The 18,245-nt window shown below is 41.0% G+C and overlaps 2 protein-coding genes and 1 long non-coding RNA gene across 6 annotated transcripts in view; 1 reads left to right on the top strand and 2 right to left on the bottom strand.

Moving 5' to 3' along the window:
* The window catches only part of dqx1 (DEAQ box RNA-dependent ATPase 1), a 39,291-nt gene extending 33,394 nt beyond the window's left edge, over positions 1–5,897 (bottom strand). For both annotated transcript variants that reach the window (XR_004335572.1, XM_032539230.1), the window contains exon 1: positions 5,549–5,897. The gene's annotated coding sequence lies outside the window, so the exon portion shown is untranslated. The remainder of the gene's footprint in view (positions 1–5,548) is intronic.
* LOC116704073 (uncharacterized) overlaps positions 1,770–18,245 on the top strand; it is a 19,967-nt gene continuing 3,491 nt past the window's right edge. Inside the window, exons 1-2 of the long non-coding RNA XR_004335579.1 lie at positions 1,770–1,780; positions 16,227–16,233. This is a non-coding gene — a long non-coding RNA (uncharacterized LOC116704073). The remainder of the gene's footprint in view (positions 1,781–16,226; positions 16,234–18,245) is intronic.
* The window catches only part of thnsl2 (threonine synthase-like 2), a 13,433-nt gene continuing 2,502 nt past the window's right edge, over positions 7,315–18,245 (bottom strand). Inside the window, exons 2-9 of one of the 3 annotated variants that reach the window (XM_032539244.1) lie at positions 16,541–16,772; positions 14,238–14,432; positions 13,080–13,232; positions 12,751–12,987; positions 11,105–11,253; positions 9,622–9,747; positions 9,334–9,488; positions 7,315–7,791 (exon numbers count right to left, since the gene is read on the bottom strand). In XM_032539244.1, coding sequence (XP_032395135.1) covers positions 7,566–7,791; positions 9,334–9,488; positions 9,622–9,747; positions 11,105–11,253; positions 12,751–12,987; positions 13,080–13,232; positions 14,238–14,432; positions 16,541–16,763 — 1,464 coding nt within the window. In that variant the 5' untranslated portion in view covers positions 16,764–16,772 and the 3' untranslated portion in view covers positions 7,315–7,565. Of the gene's footprint in view, positions 7,792–9,333; positions 9,489–9,621; positions 9,748–11,104; positions 11,254–12,750; positions 12,991–13,079; positions 13,233–14,237; positions 14,433–16,540; positions 16,775–18,245 lie in introns of all 3 variants that reach the window. The other 2 variants (XM_032539242.1, XM_032539243.1) reach the window with 2 other exon arrangements.

Raw genomic sequence — 18,245 nt, 5'->3', positions numbered from 1 at the left:
TGTTGTTTTTCAGACAACAGCAGTGACCAGTGCTAGTTAGCGTCGGTTAGCTCACAGGGCTCTAGGGTGCGACTAACATTTTTACTCTATGTCGCACCAGGGCACCTACTGTTCTAGCATTCACTGCCTCTCCACAAAATGAATATTGATATTGATATGGTTTAATGTTGCGTTACATGACCCATTTCTTCTGTAAAGACGTGCCTGTGTTTGGATCTCTCCTCGTACTCTCCGCGCACCCCCGCCCTCATTCACTCACACACGGCTCCCAGCAACATGGAGAGACACTGCGGCGACAGTCCACATTTTTGACATTTGTCCACAGTTTTAATTATTATTAACACATCTGTATATTGTTAAGCATGAGAGGCAAACCTGTATTTATACCAGTGTTTCCGCTGGTAACTCTGGCCGCCACGGCAAAAAACGCAGAAGAAGTTATTTAATGCAACTAACTTCAGTTGGTAGAGTAACAGCGTGTGAGACGGAGCCTGGTTGACCTGGGCGAGCGATATGATCCATGGCCAGAATATCATAATTCATAAAAATGCAGCGCAGTGACGATACAGACATTTCATACACACACCACGTGTGTAACTCCACGGACTGCCATTCGACCGGGGATGGACCTATTCATAATGAGTCAGCCGTCTCTCTGTGAGTAGCATACATGTCCATCCCACTCCCTCTCTCCCTAGCTCTTTTAATCAGTTATTGTTGAAAACAAGTGGAGCAGCTTTCTCAGAGATACATTTTTTGTTTTTAAATACATTGTATTCTATTTATTTCAGATAGCTAATTTTCATTTACATGTGTTGCAGCTGTATGTGTATATACATTATACAACTTAAGACAGAAGAATGTAGCACAATATAGATGTGATAGCAGTTATAAATAGCCTATGTGACTATAAGATTTGTTTTGGTTAAATCAACAAATAATCGTGATAATTAATCTCAATATTGATCAAAATAATCGTGGTTATCATTTTGGCTATAATCGTGCAGCCCTAATAATGATAATACCTGACATTCATATTGTTCTATATCCATCCATGGGTGTTTGGAGCCATGTTGTAATATATTGGAGGTGGTTTGCTAATAGTTTAAAAATGGAATCTATAATTTTAAACCCCATGTACAGTGCAAAGATATTGTTTCATTTTGACAGTATGATCATTTTGACAGCAGCTATTCTTCCTACTAATGAGATGGGTAGCGTCTTTCAGTGGGTAAGGTCTTCCTCACTGCTTTTTAGAAGAATTATTTAAGTTATGAGTTGCCCACCCGTGCCAATTAGCCTTTGACGTTCAGCTGACAGTACAGTCAGAGGGGACACTTAGTCATGCCGACACAGCTAGAAGAAAAAAAGCAAGGATGTGTCACTTATATTTCAGGTACCACAGATATGGATAGAAAGTACATCTCAAGGGCCACAGGACTTTCTTTCTCTAAACAGGCCATTCATAGGAACCTGTAGCATGTTTGGTATTCAACTGTGGAATGCACCCAGATGCCACAGACAGAGAGAGAGAGAGAGCAAGAAAGAGAAAGAGTGAGAGAGTGTGTGTGTGTGTGTGTGTGTGTGTGTGTGTGTGTGTGTGTGTGTGTGGGACAGCTGTAACAGGCATAATCTGTGGAAGGTCTGCAGGCACTTCACTGCTTTGCTGGTTTATTTTCGTGTTTGGGGGAGACCGAAAAGCAGACAAAACAGAGGTATATGCTTCAAAAATGATTTTTTTTTTTTTTTACTGTGTAGTTTTAACCTCTCGTGTTGGTGTGTGTGTAGCATTTGTAATGTTTTGTTTTGTAATTTGTGTATGAATGTAACTGTCAGCTTAAAATAAAGGTCACAAATAAAGTAGCTATGTAATTGAAAGGTATGGTAATCCATAATATTAGCTAAAGATGGCAGTAGGGCTGAAACAGGAGTCAATAGATAGAAATCTGTTTTTGTTTTTTTTAAATAAATCATATAAGCCAATGTCAAAACATCTGGGTGCCTAGTGATGGAGCGAGCGCCCACATATAGAGGCTCAGTCCTAGATGCCGAGGTTGTGGGTTCAATTCCGGCCTGCGAGGTTTCCTGCAAGTCATTTTCCCCTCTTTCTCCCTTTTCATGGGAGAAAACGACCTAAATGCTATCACAGAGACATTGTTGGACAACAACATCCTGTCCAACGAGCTGGGACCCCTTGGCTTCTGTGTTCAGGACTGAGCGGGTCCCTACAATCACTAGGAAGTCCTGTGGGGGCGGGGTCTGTCTACTCATCCGGGACGAGTGTCGTACAGTGGTGGTGAGAGTCGAGAGAGTTTGTGTACCCTTTGTTTGTGAACTGCTGTGCGTCTCCCTTCGGCTCTCCTATCTGCCCAGAGAGTTTTCTTAGATATTTTTTATTGTCATACACATACATCCAAAGGCAAACTTTGACAAACTTTGGCACTGAACACTTTTTTAAATCTCTCCCACAAGCTTGATTTGCGCACATATTATCAGTATGTGGACTATCCCTCCAGGAAATATAAGGTTTTAGACCTTTGTTATGGAACTATCAAAGACGCCTACTCCTCATCATTGCTCCTACCACTAGGAGCATCTGACCACAATGTGGTTTACCTCCGACCTACATATCAGAGGGTCCTTCATAGGGAGAAGCACCATGAACGCTCAGTTAAAGTATGGAATAATGACAGCATTATGGCCCTGCAGGGTTGTTTTGATTGCACAAACTGGGATAATTTTAAATGCCCTGATATAAAGGAACAGGTAGAAACAATATCTGACTACATAAATTTCTGTGTAGACACAGTGACACCCATAAAAACCACTAAAATCTTTCCAAATGACAAGCCCTGGATTTATAATTGAAAAGAAAAAAGCACACTGGGATCAGGATGACACCGCCAAAAGGGACATACACAGACAGATTAAAAGACAAATGCAGCTAGATAAGTACGGTTACAGACAGAAGATTGAGGCAACCCTGGTAAGGGTTGGTGAGGCAACTCCCATGAGGCACGGCAGGGGATCAAGACCATGACCAATGGGTGGACGGAAACCTTACCCTGAACCTGTCTGGAGGTGAGGGACTGGAATGGGCAAACCAGCTAAACAGCTTTTTTTGTCCCTTTGAGAACGGCAGCGATGCTGGGGCTGGCATCATGCTGCCCCTCCACCCCCCGCACCTGTCCTAAACATCAGTCAATCGGATGTCTTTCACCTTTTTAAGTCACTGTAATTAGGCCTGGGCGGTATGGAGAAAATCCCAATATTTTTGACCAAATACCTTGGTATCGACTTAGTGTTGACTACTGGTGCTTTTAAAAATATTTACACAATGAGATTTTTGATAAATAATCGTCAGTTATGTGGATATAAAGAGTGGGTAAAGGCAAATAATATAATAGTTACAACAGTCTGGTAAGTTCATAACGTGACATAACTTTACTGTAATGGAGCCTTTAAAACCAGGAAAAGACAACACTTATGCCATTTTATGATATCCAAAATCTCAGACAATATTTGGTCTCATATCACTATATCAATATCGATATCTTGCCCAGCAATCAACAATTGTACCCATGCCAAAACTGCCAAGACCCACAGAGTCCAATGACTTTTGACCAATAGCGCTGACATCACTGGTCATGAAGTTCCTGGGTAAAGAAGTACATTGTATCCCAAACCCACCATCTAATGGACCCCCCTTCAATTCGCTTATCAAGCCTTAGGGGGGTGGATGATGCAAATCTGACATTAATGCACTTTTTGCACACTCATCTTGAGAAACCAAAGACTCATGCTAAGATTCTATTTGTGGACTTTTCATCTGCTTTTAATACCATGCAACCTAAGATGTTTGCAGACATTTTAGCCAGTGAATTCTCTCTTAATACTGGTATTATTTATTGGATCATGGACTTTCTTACAGGTAGAGTCCAGTGGGTCAGAGTGGGCTCATCTCTGTCTGATGAGATGACAACATCCACAAGCTATCCACAAGGATGTGTTCTATCTCCTTCACTATTTATTCCATACACAAATTTGCTGTATTAAATATGCTGATGACACAGCTCTAGTGAGTCTGCTACAGGATAGGGAGGTAGATCATGGGCCAGTTTTAGACTCCTTTTTAGAATGGTGCAATAAGTCACACTCAATTTTAAATACCAATAAGACCAAAGAAATGGCCATAGATTTTAGAAGGTCACAGCAATCCACTGACACTTTTATCACAGGGGAGGCTATTCAGGTTGTTACAAACTACAAATACCATGGCATTGTACTGGACAACAGGCTTAAATGGGACACTAAGACACAGATAATAATAACGTACTTTTTAAAAGAAACTGCTTGTTTTTGATATCAATTAAAAAATGCGCCAAATGTCTTATACTGCTTTTATTGAAAATGTCTTAACTTGCTGTATAGTTCGCTGGTTCGGAAATGCCACTGAGCCACAGAAAAAGACAATCACAAAAACAGTCTGTCAGCAAGTTACTTGGGATAACATTACCGAGCATTGAACAAAGACAGAGTGGTTGAGAAAGGCCAATGACATTGTACGTGACCGCACCCCCCCCCTGGCATCTCATTTTAAACTACTGCCATCTATGCGTCATGCCAACCCCTAATGACCAAGAACAGATCCACAAGCCATAAAATCCTTAAATCAGTCAATGAGCTAGATGTCCAACTGGCATGGTCATACCCAAGGCTGTGTAGTGTACTGTAGTGTGTGATGCATGTTATGTCTGACTTGGTGTCTGATGTGTGGACTATTTGTTTGTATCATATGTCTGATGTCTTGTCAAAGTGCCTGGCAACAGCCGCAAACCCAACTGCCCCACGGGGACAATAAAGTTACTATCTACTACTACAATGGCAATCCCTAGAAAGAGTATTGCTTTTAAACTATTCCCATGTCATTGGTAGATCCCACTGTTTTCCTACTGTCTAACAATGTACTATTAATGTTTAACACTCCTTGGATAGTGCTGATGTGAGTAATCCTATGGGAGTAAGAGAGATTATGAACAAAGAATCACACATGGGTGGAGTCATAATTTGGTTGTGTACAGGTCACTATAGACGAACTAAAGGACGCTTAGAAAGGCAATAGCTGGCTGTTTATTTTAAATAACAAATACAAGTACTTCCTCTAAATATATATATATATATATATATATATATATATATATATATATATATATATATATATTTTTTTTTTTTTTTTAAAGCACAGTATATTATTACTAGAGCACATTTTAGCAAATAGGCATAAGGGCCAGAACAGCTTCATAGTCTGGTTGAGTGTCCAGTGCTAATGTACAAAGTAGTTTTTCTTCTAGAGGAGTACAACACAGTATGATATGTTATCACAACAACCAGGTACTCTCTCCTTAATTTTCTCTGAGTGCCATTTAAATTGGGCCAAGCGCGGTGCGTTAGCTAACAGTTATACACCTCCGTAAATGACACAGCGCTGAAACACACAGAAATGAGCGAGTACAGATATAGTGGGTAATGGGGTTGAACCGTGTCTTACCTGTGTAACATATCGGAAGGGGGTGGAAGAAACCAAGCCGAAACTGTCCGCCCTCGGTCCACTGTTGTTGTGTCACTTAACCCCTGTCTTCCGTCTACTGTGGCACCTCAAACCACTTTCACATTCCGGACAATGGCTGGATAAAAAAAAAAAACAGGAAATACGACAAATAGACGATAACCTGTCTCTCTCTCTCTGTAAAACCCTTCCTACCCTGGTTATTTCCTGACAGCAGGCACAAATATTAAAAGACGAAGGTGTTGACTTGATGCTCTAGCTAGCAGCCGCCATGTTGGGCTGTCCAGCTGTCAAACCTTGTGCTACATTCAAGGCTCCTCGGAAAACCCGGATTGTGGTTTTGGGATCAATGGCCAACGTTAGCCTTCCTTCCTTCCTTGTTGTTGTTTTTTTGCATATCTCATTCACATATATTTGTACTAGAACCCAAAACCATTTAAAACATATCCTTACAACAATTTAAGTTTATTTAATGTATTACAATACAACTCCTGAAATGTGATGTACATCGACAGTATACCGGTATGCATCTCGGATGTGGTGTTGCATTTAGGCATCGAGTTAAAAAGACAGTATAACCAGCAACCTACAGTACTGTCTGACGAGCCATATGAACTATGGCATCACCCTAAGAATAGACCTTATATATACACACAGTATATATATATATATATATATATATATATATATATATATATATATACTGTATAATTATATATATATATATATATATATATATACACTGGCACTGTAGATAACTATAGTCAACAGCAATTGCCCTTTAAATCACTGGACCTTCTTGTCCTTTGTCCAAATCTACGACTTCACCTCACATTTAAGCAACCTAACATGTTGCTTTTTTGCATTGTTACCATTGCGTTATTTACAGTATAATTTACACATACATTTATACACAACCTACCTTATTCACAGCAGACATTTTGACGTGTCATAGAAAACTAAGCCCATACGTTTCTACTAATATTGATGGTAGCAGTGGTAGAAAGTAACTAAGTACTCCACTTAAGATACAATAAAGGTACAATTTAAGGCACATCATTTCCTTGAGTATTTCTGTTTTCTGCTGCTTTATACTTTTACTCCACTACATTTCAGAGGTAAATATTGCATATTTGATTGATGGGGTTACTACAAATTAATATTTTACATCCAAAGTATTTAATCTTAAGTGCACAAGGCAGGGCTATAGTTACCTGAGAAACTTCCCTCTGTGCTTGAGCTGCCCTTCTAGAGGAAAATAAACACCATTTGCCCATAATTGCTATCACCATATCATCCAAACTTTTATCCCTTTTTGATAGACTTTTGTGGGACAGAGACGGGGCAACCATGTGTGTTCCATTCCTGATTTTGTCTGATGTTTATATGCTTTGTCTGCCCTGCTCATAAGGGGAACTACACCTATTTCTGCGGTCTATGTGTTCTTATATGGATATGGTTGGAATGACAATGAAACCAAACATTGTGTATAGGTCCAGCTATATAGGTATATGTATAGGTCCCTCCACTGACTTATCTTTCAGATACCTAAAACATTTTTATTCACCTTCCATTTATCTTTTCCTTGATGGTTCCAGGTGGTGGATGTAGAACATTATCGTTTATGGTTAAGTACAACAGCTGTATTCCTGAAAGGTAAATATATCAGTCAGTTATGGAAACCTAACTTTTGAATGGTAGGTCTCAGATGTGTGCAATTAAATTGATTTTTGTTTTTGAGGCAATTCAACTCAGTTTTATTTTATTCAGCGTTCATTTACAGTTGTGGAAGGAAGACTGAACATTGTGAAAAGTTGATTGGTTTGTGGTTCATGACATCATTGTAGAAGATAAGGAAGTACATAGATCAAGGACAAGCTGCCGAAGTCACCTGACTTTACAGTTTCATGGCCAATCAGGTTTTTGGAATCTGAATACTTTATTGATCCCCTCAGGGAAATTGGTAATTGTGTTTGAAGCAAAGTTTAATCTTTCCTAATCAGATGTAATAAGTCCCTCTGCTTTTCCTTGCTGAACTCACAGACTGGATTTTCTCTCTCAGTCTGTCTTCCCAGTCCTTGCACCAGTTATGGCTCCTCTCCAGGTTCTCGTAACGGATGGCCAACTTGTCCAACGCCAGCACTGCCTCAGGTAGGTCAAAGGTCAGGCCAGCCTTCTGCACTGCTGCCTGAAACTTGGCTGGAGATGCTGTTGCAATGTAACACCTGCAAAAAAAGGTTAAATAATTACTTAGAAAACTGGATAAGACCTTTCCTTACCTTTCAGTAAGTTGAGCAAAGACCGACTTTGTCGTAATGTGTTTGTTTTTTGCTAGTGTGCTAACATATTAAATCCAGGGACCATGGTAAAAATCTGTGAGCATATTAGCACGATGGTGTTAGCATTTAGCTTATAACACTGCTGTGCCTAAAGGCCTTTTAACAGTCGCCGCCGCCGAGCTGGCGTGCGCAAATGTGACGTCAGAATGACCAAGATCTTGGTGGCGCTCCAGGATTTTGAGTGTGCGAACTGAAGGCGCGCACCACTCTATTTTTTTCATTGCCGCGCAACAAAAAGGAAACAGGAAGGATGGATGAGTTTGCGGACAACCGGATGCCAGGACTCTTAGAGTGACTGCAAGTCTCTCTTGTAAACTCACTGGGTTAAGACGAGTTCTTTATATTACATATTTAATAATTACTTGTGTTTTGGAGCTTTTCAAATAGGCGCTTTTCTTTTTTTTGGGTCCTTTTGCCAGTTTCCATCTGTTCATTTTAAAAGGCAGGGTTAGTATCTAGTTCCATTGTACACTTTTTATATATTGTTCGAAATGGCCCTTGCATCCCAACAGCAAATTAAATAATTAACTTATGGGCTCTAAAAAAAAGAAGCAAAAAAAAATCTGTAGCTGCTGTAATCCTGTAAAAAGCACCCACCAGACAAAGGCTTGCGGTCCATTTTGAAAGAACCAACGAAATGCCTCCTTGTAATTGCAATAGTTAAATAACTGGATTCTCTTAAGTGTGTTTTTCAAATGTTTCTAATGAAGGATTTCTTCATTAGAAATTTGCTATTAAGAATATGTATTCAATATTTTATTTATTATTCCTAATGTTTTATAATATTGTTGCACTCTGCTCTTGTTCTATTTTTTACATATGTGATTGTATATGTCATTTTGGCACATTTATGACTATATTTATTCAAGTTTTGATAACTTATACTGTCTTATTTTGTGTAGAATTGGGTTCATTGTCTTTTGGCAATGTTGGAGGTAGAGATTGTGCACCTCAAAAAGGGTTTTTCCTGGTGTAATTGCAATAGTTGAAAAATTGGATTGTGTGTTTTCCAAATGTTCTAATTAAGGATATGTGCAAAGTTCTCTTTCTCAGAGTCAGTGCAGGCGGGCCTCCAAGTTATTGTTAATTTTGGAAACTTTTTTTTTTTAAAAAGGTAAGGTAGTCATTTAGATACATCCAATCCTAAAGATTAACTGTGCAACATGTATGTGTAACATTGAAAGCTGATTTTTAAAATCATGCCAACAATTATTATTTTAACAGCTTAGTACTCTATGCACTAAAATTGTATAAAGGCTTTAGGCCGCCCCCAACCCATTATTGTAGCCCTAGTTTAATATACAATATAATTTTATACAATATATGTAGTAGGGGGTTCCTGCTCCGTCTCTCTTTAACTTCAGGGGTCCTTGGTTTAAAAAACGTTGAAGACCATTGGGCTAAATAGATGAACACAGTATGATTGACCTGTTGAGCCTGGGGCTGTGAGAACAGTGGTAGTGATGCCATACAGCCACAGCGGTGTGAGGACACAGGACATACTGGTTCTCCTCCCAGCATCTCCTCATGGTCTCCAGGATCCCTTCGTCAGTCACTGTTCCAGTGGATAAAACTTGGGACAACTAGAAATAAAACGGAGGGACAGATCATAAAAAGTATTAGCTCAGTAGATGGGGGTTCTCGTTCTACTACACATAGAAGATTAGCATGCCTGAAAGTATACAGCAGGTGCAGTAAATGTTGAATGGTTGGTACTAGCTTGCGGTTGTTTTCCTGCAGAGAGTGTCTATGTGATTGTTGAAACTCCTCCATCATGTTCTTCACTGAAGCTCCATCTCTGCCTAGCAGCAGCCAGAACACTCGCTCCATGTTGTACGGGTCCTACAGGCCAGAAATCCAACACTGTGACACAGTATCCTGAATGACCAAACATGTAAATACAACCAGTACACACAGTACCGCCGGCAGCCGTGATCCTGTACACACCGTGCGTACATTATTTGTTTATGTATCTCTGTTGTTGTCTCTGTTGTTGCCAGGGTTGTTGTTTTATTGGGGAGTGACAGTGCTGTTTTCTGAGACACGTTGTGACCCATCTGGAAGTTTACTCGGCACTGTTTCGAGTGCTTTAATAAACGATTGGTTTTGAAAACTGTACTTTTGTCTCTGACTTGTAGTGAAACCTTACAGCGAGCGGGTGTAATAGGGGTGCATGATTCAGAAATTGTCACGATTCGATATCAATATTTAGGCTCAAGATTAGATTCAAACTTGATTTTCGATTCTCAATTAAAAAAACAATTCACAGTATGTAAATGTAGTTACTTTTCCCATGTGATTGTATATACGCCATTACAAAACGGGAAAAATATCTACTGTATATGTTTGATTTTTGGAACTATGGACTTTGAATCTGTAGAGCTTAAATCGCGATACGAATGTGAAACAATTTTTTATGTACACCCCCATTGTGTAAACAAGAACTGTGAAAAAACGGATCACCGAATCAGTTATAAAGCACTCGTATATATTAGTTGGCTTATTTTGACCATGTGTGAAACGATGAAAAGTGTGTGAGACTGTGTGCGTGTGTGTTACTATGTGTTGCTGTGTCTTACTGAGGTTCTTGTGCGTACTAGAATCTTAGCGGTGCTGCTGTGGATTTTTAAATGAATTACTTTGCGCCAAACTGTGTGGAAGGCAATGTGAATGCATGAGTCTGCCCAACAGTTCCATAACAGGTCCATACCATAACAACCACTGGTCCGAATGCCATCTAATATCATAATATTTATTGTCCCGGTAAATCCTAATGTTTTTGGGTGACCCTCTGGCCTTTCCTAAGTTCCACCCCCCCCCATCTAATGTGCTCACGGCAGCATGGTCCTGATACAATTTGTGCTCCTCAGTCCCTGTCATTTTTAGACACTGAATGCAATTTAAATTGACCACCATAGGGTCTATTTGTAAATCTTTCAAAAAATACATGTTTTATGATATATAATAGGAAAATTGCCATGAAATGTTCTGAACATGTTCATTTGCTTGTGGACTCTCAATATTTGAAGCATATAGCGGCTCCTAAACATTAGAATTTAAATAAATAAATGAATGATAACATTTTCAAACCATGTGTGGATGAACACACAATAATATCATGATCTTATCAAAAGTAATCTTCAGACTGACAGCTCGTTGATATGAGCAGTTGTAACTATAACCTGTGTAGCCGTGTTACCTGGATGTCGATGGCAGGGGCCAAAGTTTGAGTGACATTAGCTGCCATGGAAAAGTCCCCGCTGGTTACCGTCCTGTGCAAGATGTCATTAGAATTCACCATGGCCACCAGCTTCAGGGGCAATCCCATCTGCTTTACAATGTAGCCAGCTGAGACAGACAGACAGACAGACAGACAGACAGACAGACAGACAGGTTATCATAATTTGGAAAAAAACGATGCCTTTGCTGCTTTCATGAAAAATGACTGTGCTGCTATCATGATAAATGACTGTATTACATTACACAGATCAAAGATAAGACAGAAGTCCTTGGATGTGAACATGTTGTCTACAAGAAAATTAAATTGCAGACTTTAATGCTATAACAATTAGTCAATAACTTAGTTGCTCAATTTTGATAATTGATCTAACTGTAAATCGGGGCCAATCTCATGAACCAATCTCATTCCCTTCATAGCACCGCTGTCATAAAATGCAGACTTTGGTGATATCAACACGTATCGTTGATGAAAAAGACAACACAAAAACTTGTTTTATGTTCATTGCCGTCCACCTTTTCCAGAATTGTCCCTTTTCTTGTCACTTTGTCCTTTTAAACCTTCCCACATTATTTGTCCAAAACAGGTATTAATTATTTAAAAGACAGATCTTCCTTGACTTTCCCGGTTGCCTGTGGACTGATTTCTATGTAATGGACTTCCATAAGGCATTTTTCATGTGATATCACTTAATTTGGATAAAAACGTGTGGATGGAAACATAGAAACATAGCTAGAGTGGACTGCTTTGCGAGACCATTGTCACGCTGCGAAGCAAAGGAAGGTCTGGCTAGTCCACACAGCATTCCGTGATGGCGCTCTGGTTTATTGGCATTTCTTAAAACCAATCACAATCGTAATAGGCAGTGGTAAGCTCCGTACGGAGCCACTGAAAAAAAAGCTAGCTAGCTGTCTCAATTTACCGTGCAGAGATTAGAGGAGCAGTTAACCATAGTCCTCACAAATCCACCGGAGTTTAGAACACCAAGACGGAGAAAGCGGAAGGAAACGGACATCGGGATACATGCATCCGGCAGAATTTCCTGCAGGAAGTTAAACATCAAGGATATAGACTAGATGTCACGTAACACTTAACCGGTCTTTTATGGGACATGGGATTGGTCATCTGCTCCAGGCAGGAACAACTTTTTTAAGCTACTGTGGTGTTAACAGTGTCACATGTAGCCAAGTGCAGTTAAAGATGTCATCTTAGCTGCCAATGTTGTTAAAATCGCCCCAATTTCGGGTCGCATTGCTGCTGGGTTGTGGAACATTTGGTTTAGAAGACTTTGGGTGATTTTACACAGTACAAAGTCCTGCCATATACTCCATCGCAGTAGTTCTCCCTGCAACTAAACAACAGCGGAGCGGAGATTCCAGGAAACACGCTGGCCATTCAGAGCATACTGGGCTTTCTCAGGAGGAAGGCTTAAAGACACAGGCGCTCCAACAGAGGATGAATACAGGTGCAGCAGCCATGGGCACGATGAGAAAAATACTTTTTGAACATTAAAGCATGTAAACATGTCCTAGTACAAACACAATATATAAGTATGAACTTAAAAATGCTATATAATAGTTCCCCTTTGGAGCGTGTATTCAACCCACCTGCAATGTTTCCCGCCCCTCCAGTGGGCACTACCACCTCCAGCTCAGGCAGGTCCCCGTCGCTCTCTGCCTGCTCCATACCACTGAGCTCCAGGTAAGCATAGAAGAAGTGGGCGAGCTGGATCATGACTCTAGACCAGTTGACTGAGTTGAGGCTCATCAGACCGTGAGACCTGACCAGCTCCTGGTCGGCAAAAAGACAGCGCAGAGGCTGATCTATGTCATCTGAGCTGCCGTCTGCTACAAAGGTAAAAACACACACTAGCTTTGATTTTGATTGTTGTATTGTGAAAGATCAGCCATAAGTCCCTTGGCCTCTTTTAATTTACCTGCAAACACATGGACATTGTCCTCCAGGCAGGTGATCATGTGTTTCTCTTGGACTGGAGTGATGCGTCCTCGGGGGTAAGTAACCACCACATCCAACCCACTGAGACCTTTGGCGCTCTGGATGGCCGATCCACCTGTGTCTCCTGACGTACCTGGAGGGGAAACCCAGATTCATTACATTTATAATCTATGATACTATCTATGAGACTTTGTATAGTTTTAGTGCCTTTTGCTCCGGGGCAGGCAATGTTTAATACCTTTAAAACAGCTTGCTAAAGAGAAACTAGAGGGAAAAGAAATGTGAGCGGTGTGGACCAAGCCAGCTTATGCGATTTGAGAAAGTTGAGGACGTGAGTTGAATAAGCAGTCCTTCAATGTGGCCCAGGACACATTGGTGTACACACGGCTGAAGTAATGTGTCCATACACGACCCAGATCACCTCCAAATGTGGTCTGAAAATGACTATTCATTACACCCCCAACCAGGCCCTTCAGACACCGCCTACCAGGAGCCTGGGTCTGTGCCAGGTTTCTTCCTAAAAGGAAAGACTACTGCCGGCAACTTTTAGGGTGTAAAGGTTTCTTGTCACTCAGTGAGAGCCTTTTGTTTGGCTTATGGACTGTTAACCCATCACCCCTCTCCACCTCTATAGCACTGCATTAATCTCTACTGCAGCAAAGACATACACAACCCTCACACACCATTCCCAGCCTGAAATCTCACCCAAAACTGGTGTACTCATAGCAGTCTAAAGTAAAATGTGCTATTTAAGAAGAAATGTTTTCAAGCTGCCACCAATGCAGTAATCTGATTATTTGTGCTGTAGTTCAGTTAAGTGAATTCAATTCAATTTTATTTATTGAATCCCTTACATAATCGGTATCGGCCTCGGTCGATCTCTACTCCAAACAAGCCACAATGGAACCACAGGTGCGCTCCGGTACTTAAACAAAAAGCACTTCACCACTGATAATGTGTTACGAAATTACTGACAAAAAAAGGTAACGCTTGAAATGCGTTATCGCTGTGCCAAAAGTTGAGGTGAAATTTGTTGTGTCCACCTAAATTATATGCTGCTGCACAAGTGCAACCAGTGAAAAAAAGCTTCTACTTCATAAGTTTTAAAAGTCTGGAGGTCTGTAGGTGTTAGTCTTACCTACAAGAACAGTAGCTCTGCGGTTCTCTTTTCGCAGGAAGTAGACGAGGAAGCGCACAGTGCAGGACATAGCCAGGTCCTTAAAGGCCAAGGTGTTTCCGTGGAAGAGCTCCAGCACTGACAGGCCCTCCTTCAGCCGGGCGATTCTCAACACCTCAGGCACTGAGAAACCAGACAGGGCTTCACCCACTAGGACTGGCACAGGGAAAAGGAGGAAAGAGGGAAAATCATCTGCTTGGTGTTTGCAGTTCTGTTGTCCATGTCTTGTTGTAAAACGTCTTCAATTAGTGTTGTGACTATGTTTCATTTAATTTGGTAAAAACTCTGAACAAAGTCTCTCTAATATGTTTTAATTGGTATCATAAATTTGCATATAATGATACACACATATTGAAAATGTGTTTGTAATGTATGTACTAGTGTCTCACCCACATCTAGTGTAAGACACTAGTACTTGCATACAGGGCCTTGAACAGATCAGGCCCAGCTTCTATCCAGGACATGGTCCAACCCTACACCCCAGCCTGCCCCCTCTGCTCTGCATCAGCCAACCTGCTTGCTGCCCCCTGACTGTTTGCTATCCTGGCCCCTAAATGGCGGACTGAGCCCCCCACTGACATCAGGACGGCCGAAAGCCTACGCATCTTGCGCCGCAAGCTAAAAACACAACTCTTCTAACTGCACCTGAGGAATAAATAAAAATGAAAATAAAAAAACTACAAGACCCCAAGGTAGTCATGACCGAAAGAACGAGATCCAGGGAAATGGGTTTCCTCAGGAGGGTGGCTGGCGTCTCCCTTAGAGATAGGGTGAGAAGCTCAGTCATCCGAGAGGAGCTCGGAGTAGAGCTGCTGCTCCTTCGCATCGAAAGGAGCCAGTTGAGGTGGTTCGGGCATCTGGTGAGGATGCCTCCTGGGGGGCTCCCTAGGGAGGTGTTCCAGGCACGTCCAGCTGGGAGGAGGCCTCGGGGAAGACCCAGGACTAGGTGGAGAGATTATATCTCCAACCTGGCCTGGGAACGCCTCGGGATCCCCCAGTCGGAGCTGGTTGATGTGGCTCGGGAAAGAGAAGTTTGGGGTCCCCTACTGGAGCTGCTGCCCCCGCGACCCGACACCGGATAAGCGGATGAAGATGGATGGATGGATGGATAAAAAAACTAATGTACTTGCACTTACTTCTTGCTGTACGGAGTTTGTACCTTTAAGGTTGAAAGCACTTAATTGGAAGTCGCTTTGGATAAAAACTTCAGCTAAATGACATGTAATGCAATGTGACATACTTTTGTAACACTGATTTCATTCCTGTAGATGTTTCTGCTTGAACCTACCATCTTCATCGTGCCTCTGTCTTATCTATCTTCTCTTAATACATCGAAGTCAACAGAGCAATTCTTAGTAAATGTATATATCCTGGTGTGCCTTTCAACAATTGGGAACTATATTCTGTTCTGTCACCTTTTCTCAGAGTGCCCTTAACTGCTTTCAGACATCAAGCCAGTGGACAATAGGATACAAACCAAAAAACAATTGTTAATTTACAATCTTTACAAATTGCACCTGTGTTTTTTGCAACTTTTATGCCTTCTTAGTAGAGCTGGGCATTATATCGATACTGTGAAATGAGACTAGATATCGTCTTAGATTTTGAATATGGTAATATGGCATAAGAGTTGTCTTTTCCTGGTTTTAACCCTCATGTTGTCTTCGGGTCAAATTTGACCCGTTTTCAAAGGTTTCTTTACACATCCGAAATAAAGGAAGTTGAAAAACGGGTGAAAAATGTTGGAAAAGGCGTCAAAATCGATGAAAGAAAAATCTAAAATACCAAAAACTTCCTAAAAAACTTTGTAAAAAGCAAAGAAAACGTTGAGATAAGGTGAAAAACGTTTTTCATGGTCAAAGAGAAAGGCCGCATTACAGTAAAGTGATGTCATTTTCTGACCATAAAAGACAGTTGTAACCGTTCTATTATTAGCCTTTACCCACTTAGTCATTATGTCCACATTACTGAAGATTATTTATCAAAAATCTCATTGTGTCAATATTTATTTAGCACCAGTAATCAACGCTACAATATCGTTGTAGTATAGATATCGAGGTATTTGGTCAAAAATATTGTGATATTTGATTTTCTCCATATTGCCCAGTCCTCTTCTTAGTCTTAATCCTGAATACTTTACATTTTTTAGACCAGTTTTGAATGCAAGTTGCAAGTTTTCCTCTTTCATTTTTCCCTATGGTATAGAAACCAAATATTCCATAATATCAAATGTAATAGTAACAGTGAATATTTCACCAGCTCACCCTCCAGGTCTTCTCTGGGGATCAGCTGAGTGGGGATGAACAGGGAGGCCACCTCCACCACCAGCTGGGTGTAGGTCAGCCCCCTCCAGCCCCTCAGGGTGTCTGGGCTCAGCACAGGCACACTCTCGGGCATGAACATCCCCCCGTCTGGAGCGTAGCCTGAAAACAAGACATCCCGGAAGTCCCATCCATGGACCCCACCCCGAGTACTGCAGTACTGCATCGGACAAACCTGTGAATGACAAGACAAGAATCTTATATACACACAGGCCATTGACATTTTCCGCAGGTTATTTAAAAAAAATATTCGATGGTACAAATACCAATACCATGACTTTGATACCGGTTCCTCTGCAATACTTTTTTGATATATTATATATTTATACATTTGATATTTATTTAAAACATTAAGGAACAAATCTTTGAATCTTTTTTCCAGCTCCTAATACATGAGCCCGTCTCTGTGCGTAACATCGAGTTCTCCCTGCATGCCTCTGTAACGTTATGTTAGACAGCCAATCACTAGTCTGTATCTACAATGTTCATGTCCGTCACCTTCCTCTTTCTTTGTGATGTAATTTTAACCTCCGGTGGATTTCTGAGGACTATGGTTCCCTGGTCCTCAGGTCTCTGCAGGGTAAATCCAGACAGCTAGCTAGACTATCTGTCCAATCGGAGGACTATGGTTACCTGGTCCTCAGGTCTCTGCAGGGTAAATCCAGACAGCTAGCTAGACTATCTGTCCAATCTGAGGACTATGGTTACCTGGTCCTCAGATCTCTGCAGGGTAAATCCAGACAGCTAGCTAGACTATCTGTCCAATTGGAGTTTTCTCTTGCACAACTAAAACTACTTTTTACCATTTGCGTTCGACCAGAATAAGTTCCTTCCCCAGGATATTTTACAGAGGCATCTTCATTTAACGCCGCCCAAGATGATTCTGATTGGTTAAAAGTAGCACTGTCAGTCAAACCGGTTATTAACGGTGTTAAAGCGAACCCATTTCAACGGCGTCAATATTTTTTATCGTGAGATTAACGTTCTTTTTGGGATATCTAGAGAGACTAGCCAATTGCAAACATTATTAGACCTTGGTAGAAGAGAGCTGCATGCTTATTGGCTCAGTGACGTCTGCCGCTGATGAGATTTACTCCTATAGGTTATGAAAATTGGTTAGTGAATGACAAAAAATATTGAATTCAATACCCAGCCCCAGTAAAGTAAGTAAGTAGTAAAAGTATGTGAATGAGTAATGAAATGAAAAAAAAAACTTTCCATCAGTAACTCATTAGTTTGAAGCATGGTGCAACATTTATCAGATCGTTTCTGTTATTGTACTGAAGTATTGAATATAAATTGTGACGACTGCTGTCATGTTTGGCTGTGTGTGCGCATGTGTCTTGTTTTATTGCGTTTTCACATGCAAGCAGCGCTGTGCCATAGCGTGGAGATAATTGGTGGAAGCAGAGATGCCCGTGATTGGCTGCAGCTGGGGATCGCCGGATATTTAAAGAGGCAAGATGGCGGCCGTCATCGGGCAGCAGGAATTACTCATCCTCCTCTCCTCCTTTCCTCCTCTCCTCCTCTTCTCCTCTCCTCCAAACCGGCCACACTTTGTTTTTGTTCAATTGTTAGATTTGATACTTTTCGTTTCAATAGTAAGGGTGGACCGCCAGGTGTGTTATTTTAGTTTTTCTCCTGTTTA

Source organism: Etheostoma spectabile, chromosome 16 (genome assembly GCF_008692095.1).
Source record: "Etheostoma spectabile isolate EspeVRDwgs_2016 chromosome 16, UIUC_Espe_1.0, whole genome shotgun sequence".
NCBI classification, from domain to species: Eukaryota; Metazoa; Chordata; class Actinopteri; order Perciformes; family Percidae; genus Etheostoma; species Etheostoma spectabile.
This window is presented reverse-complemented; position numbering and strand designations above follow the sequence as displayed.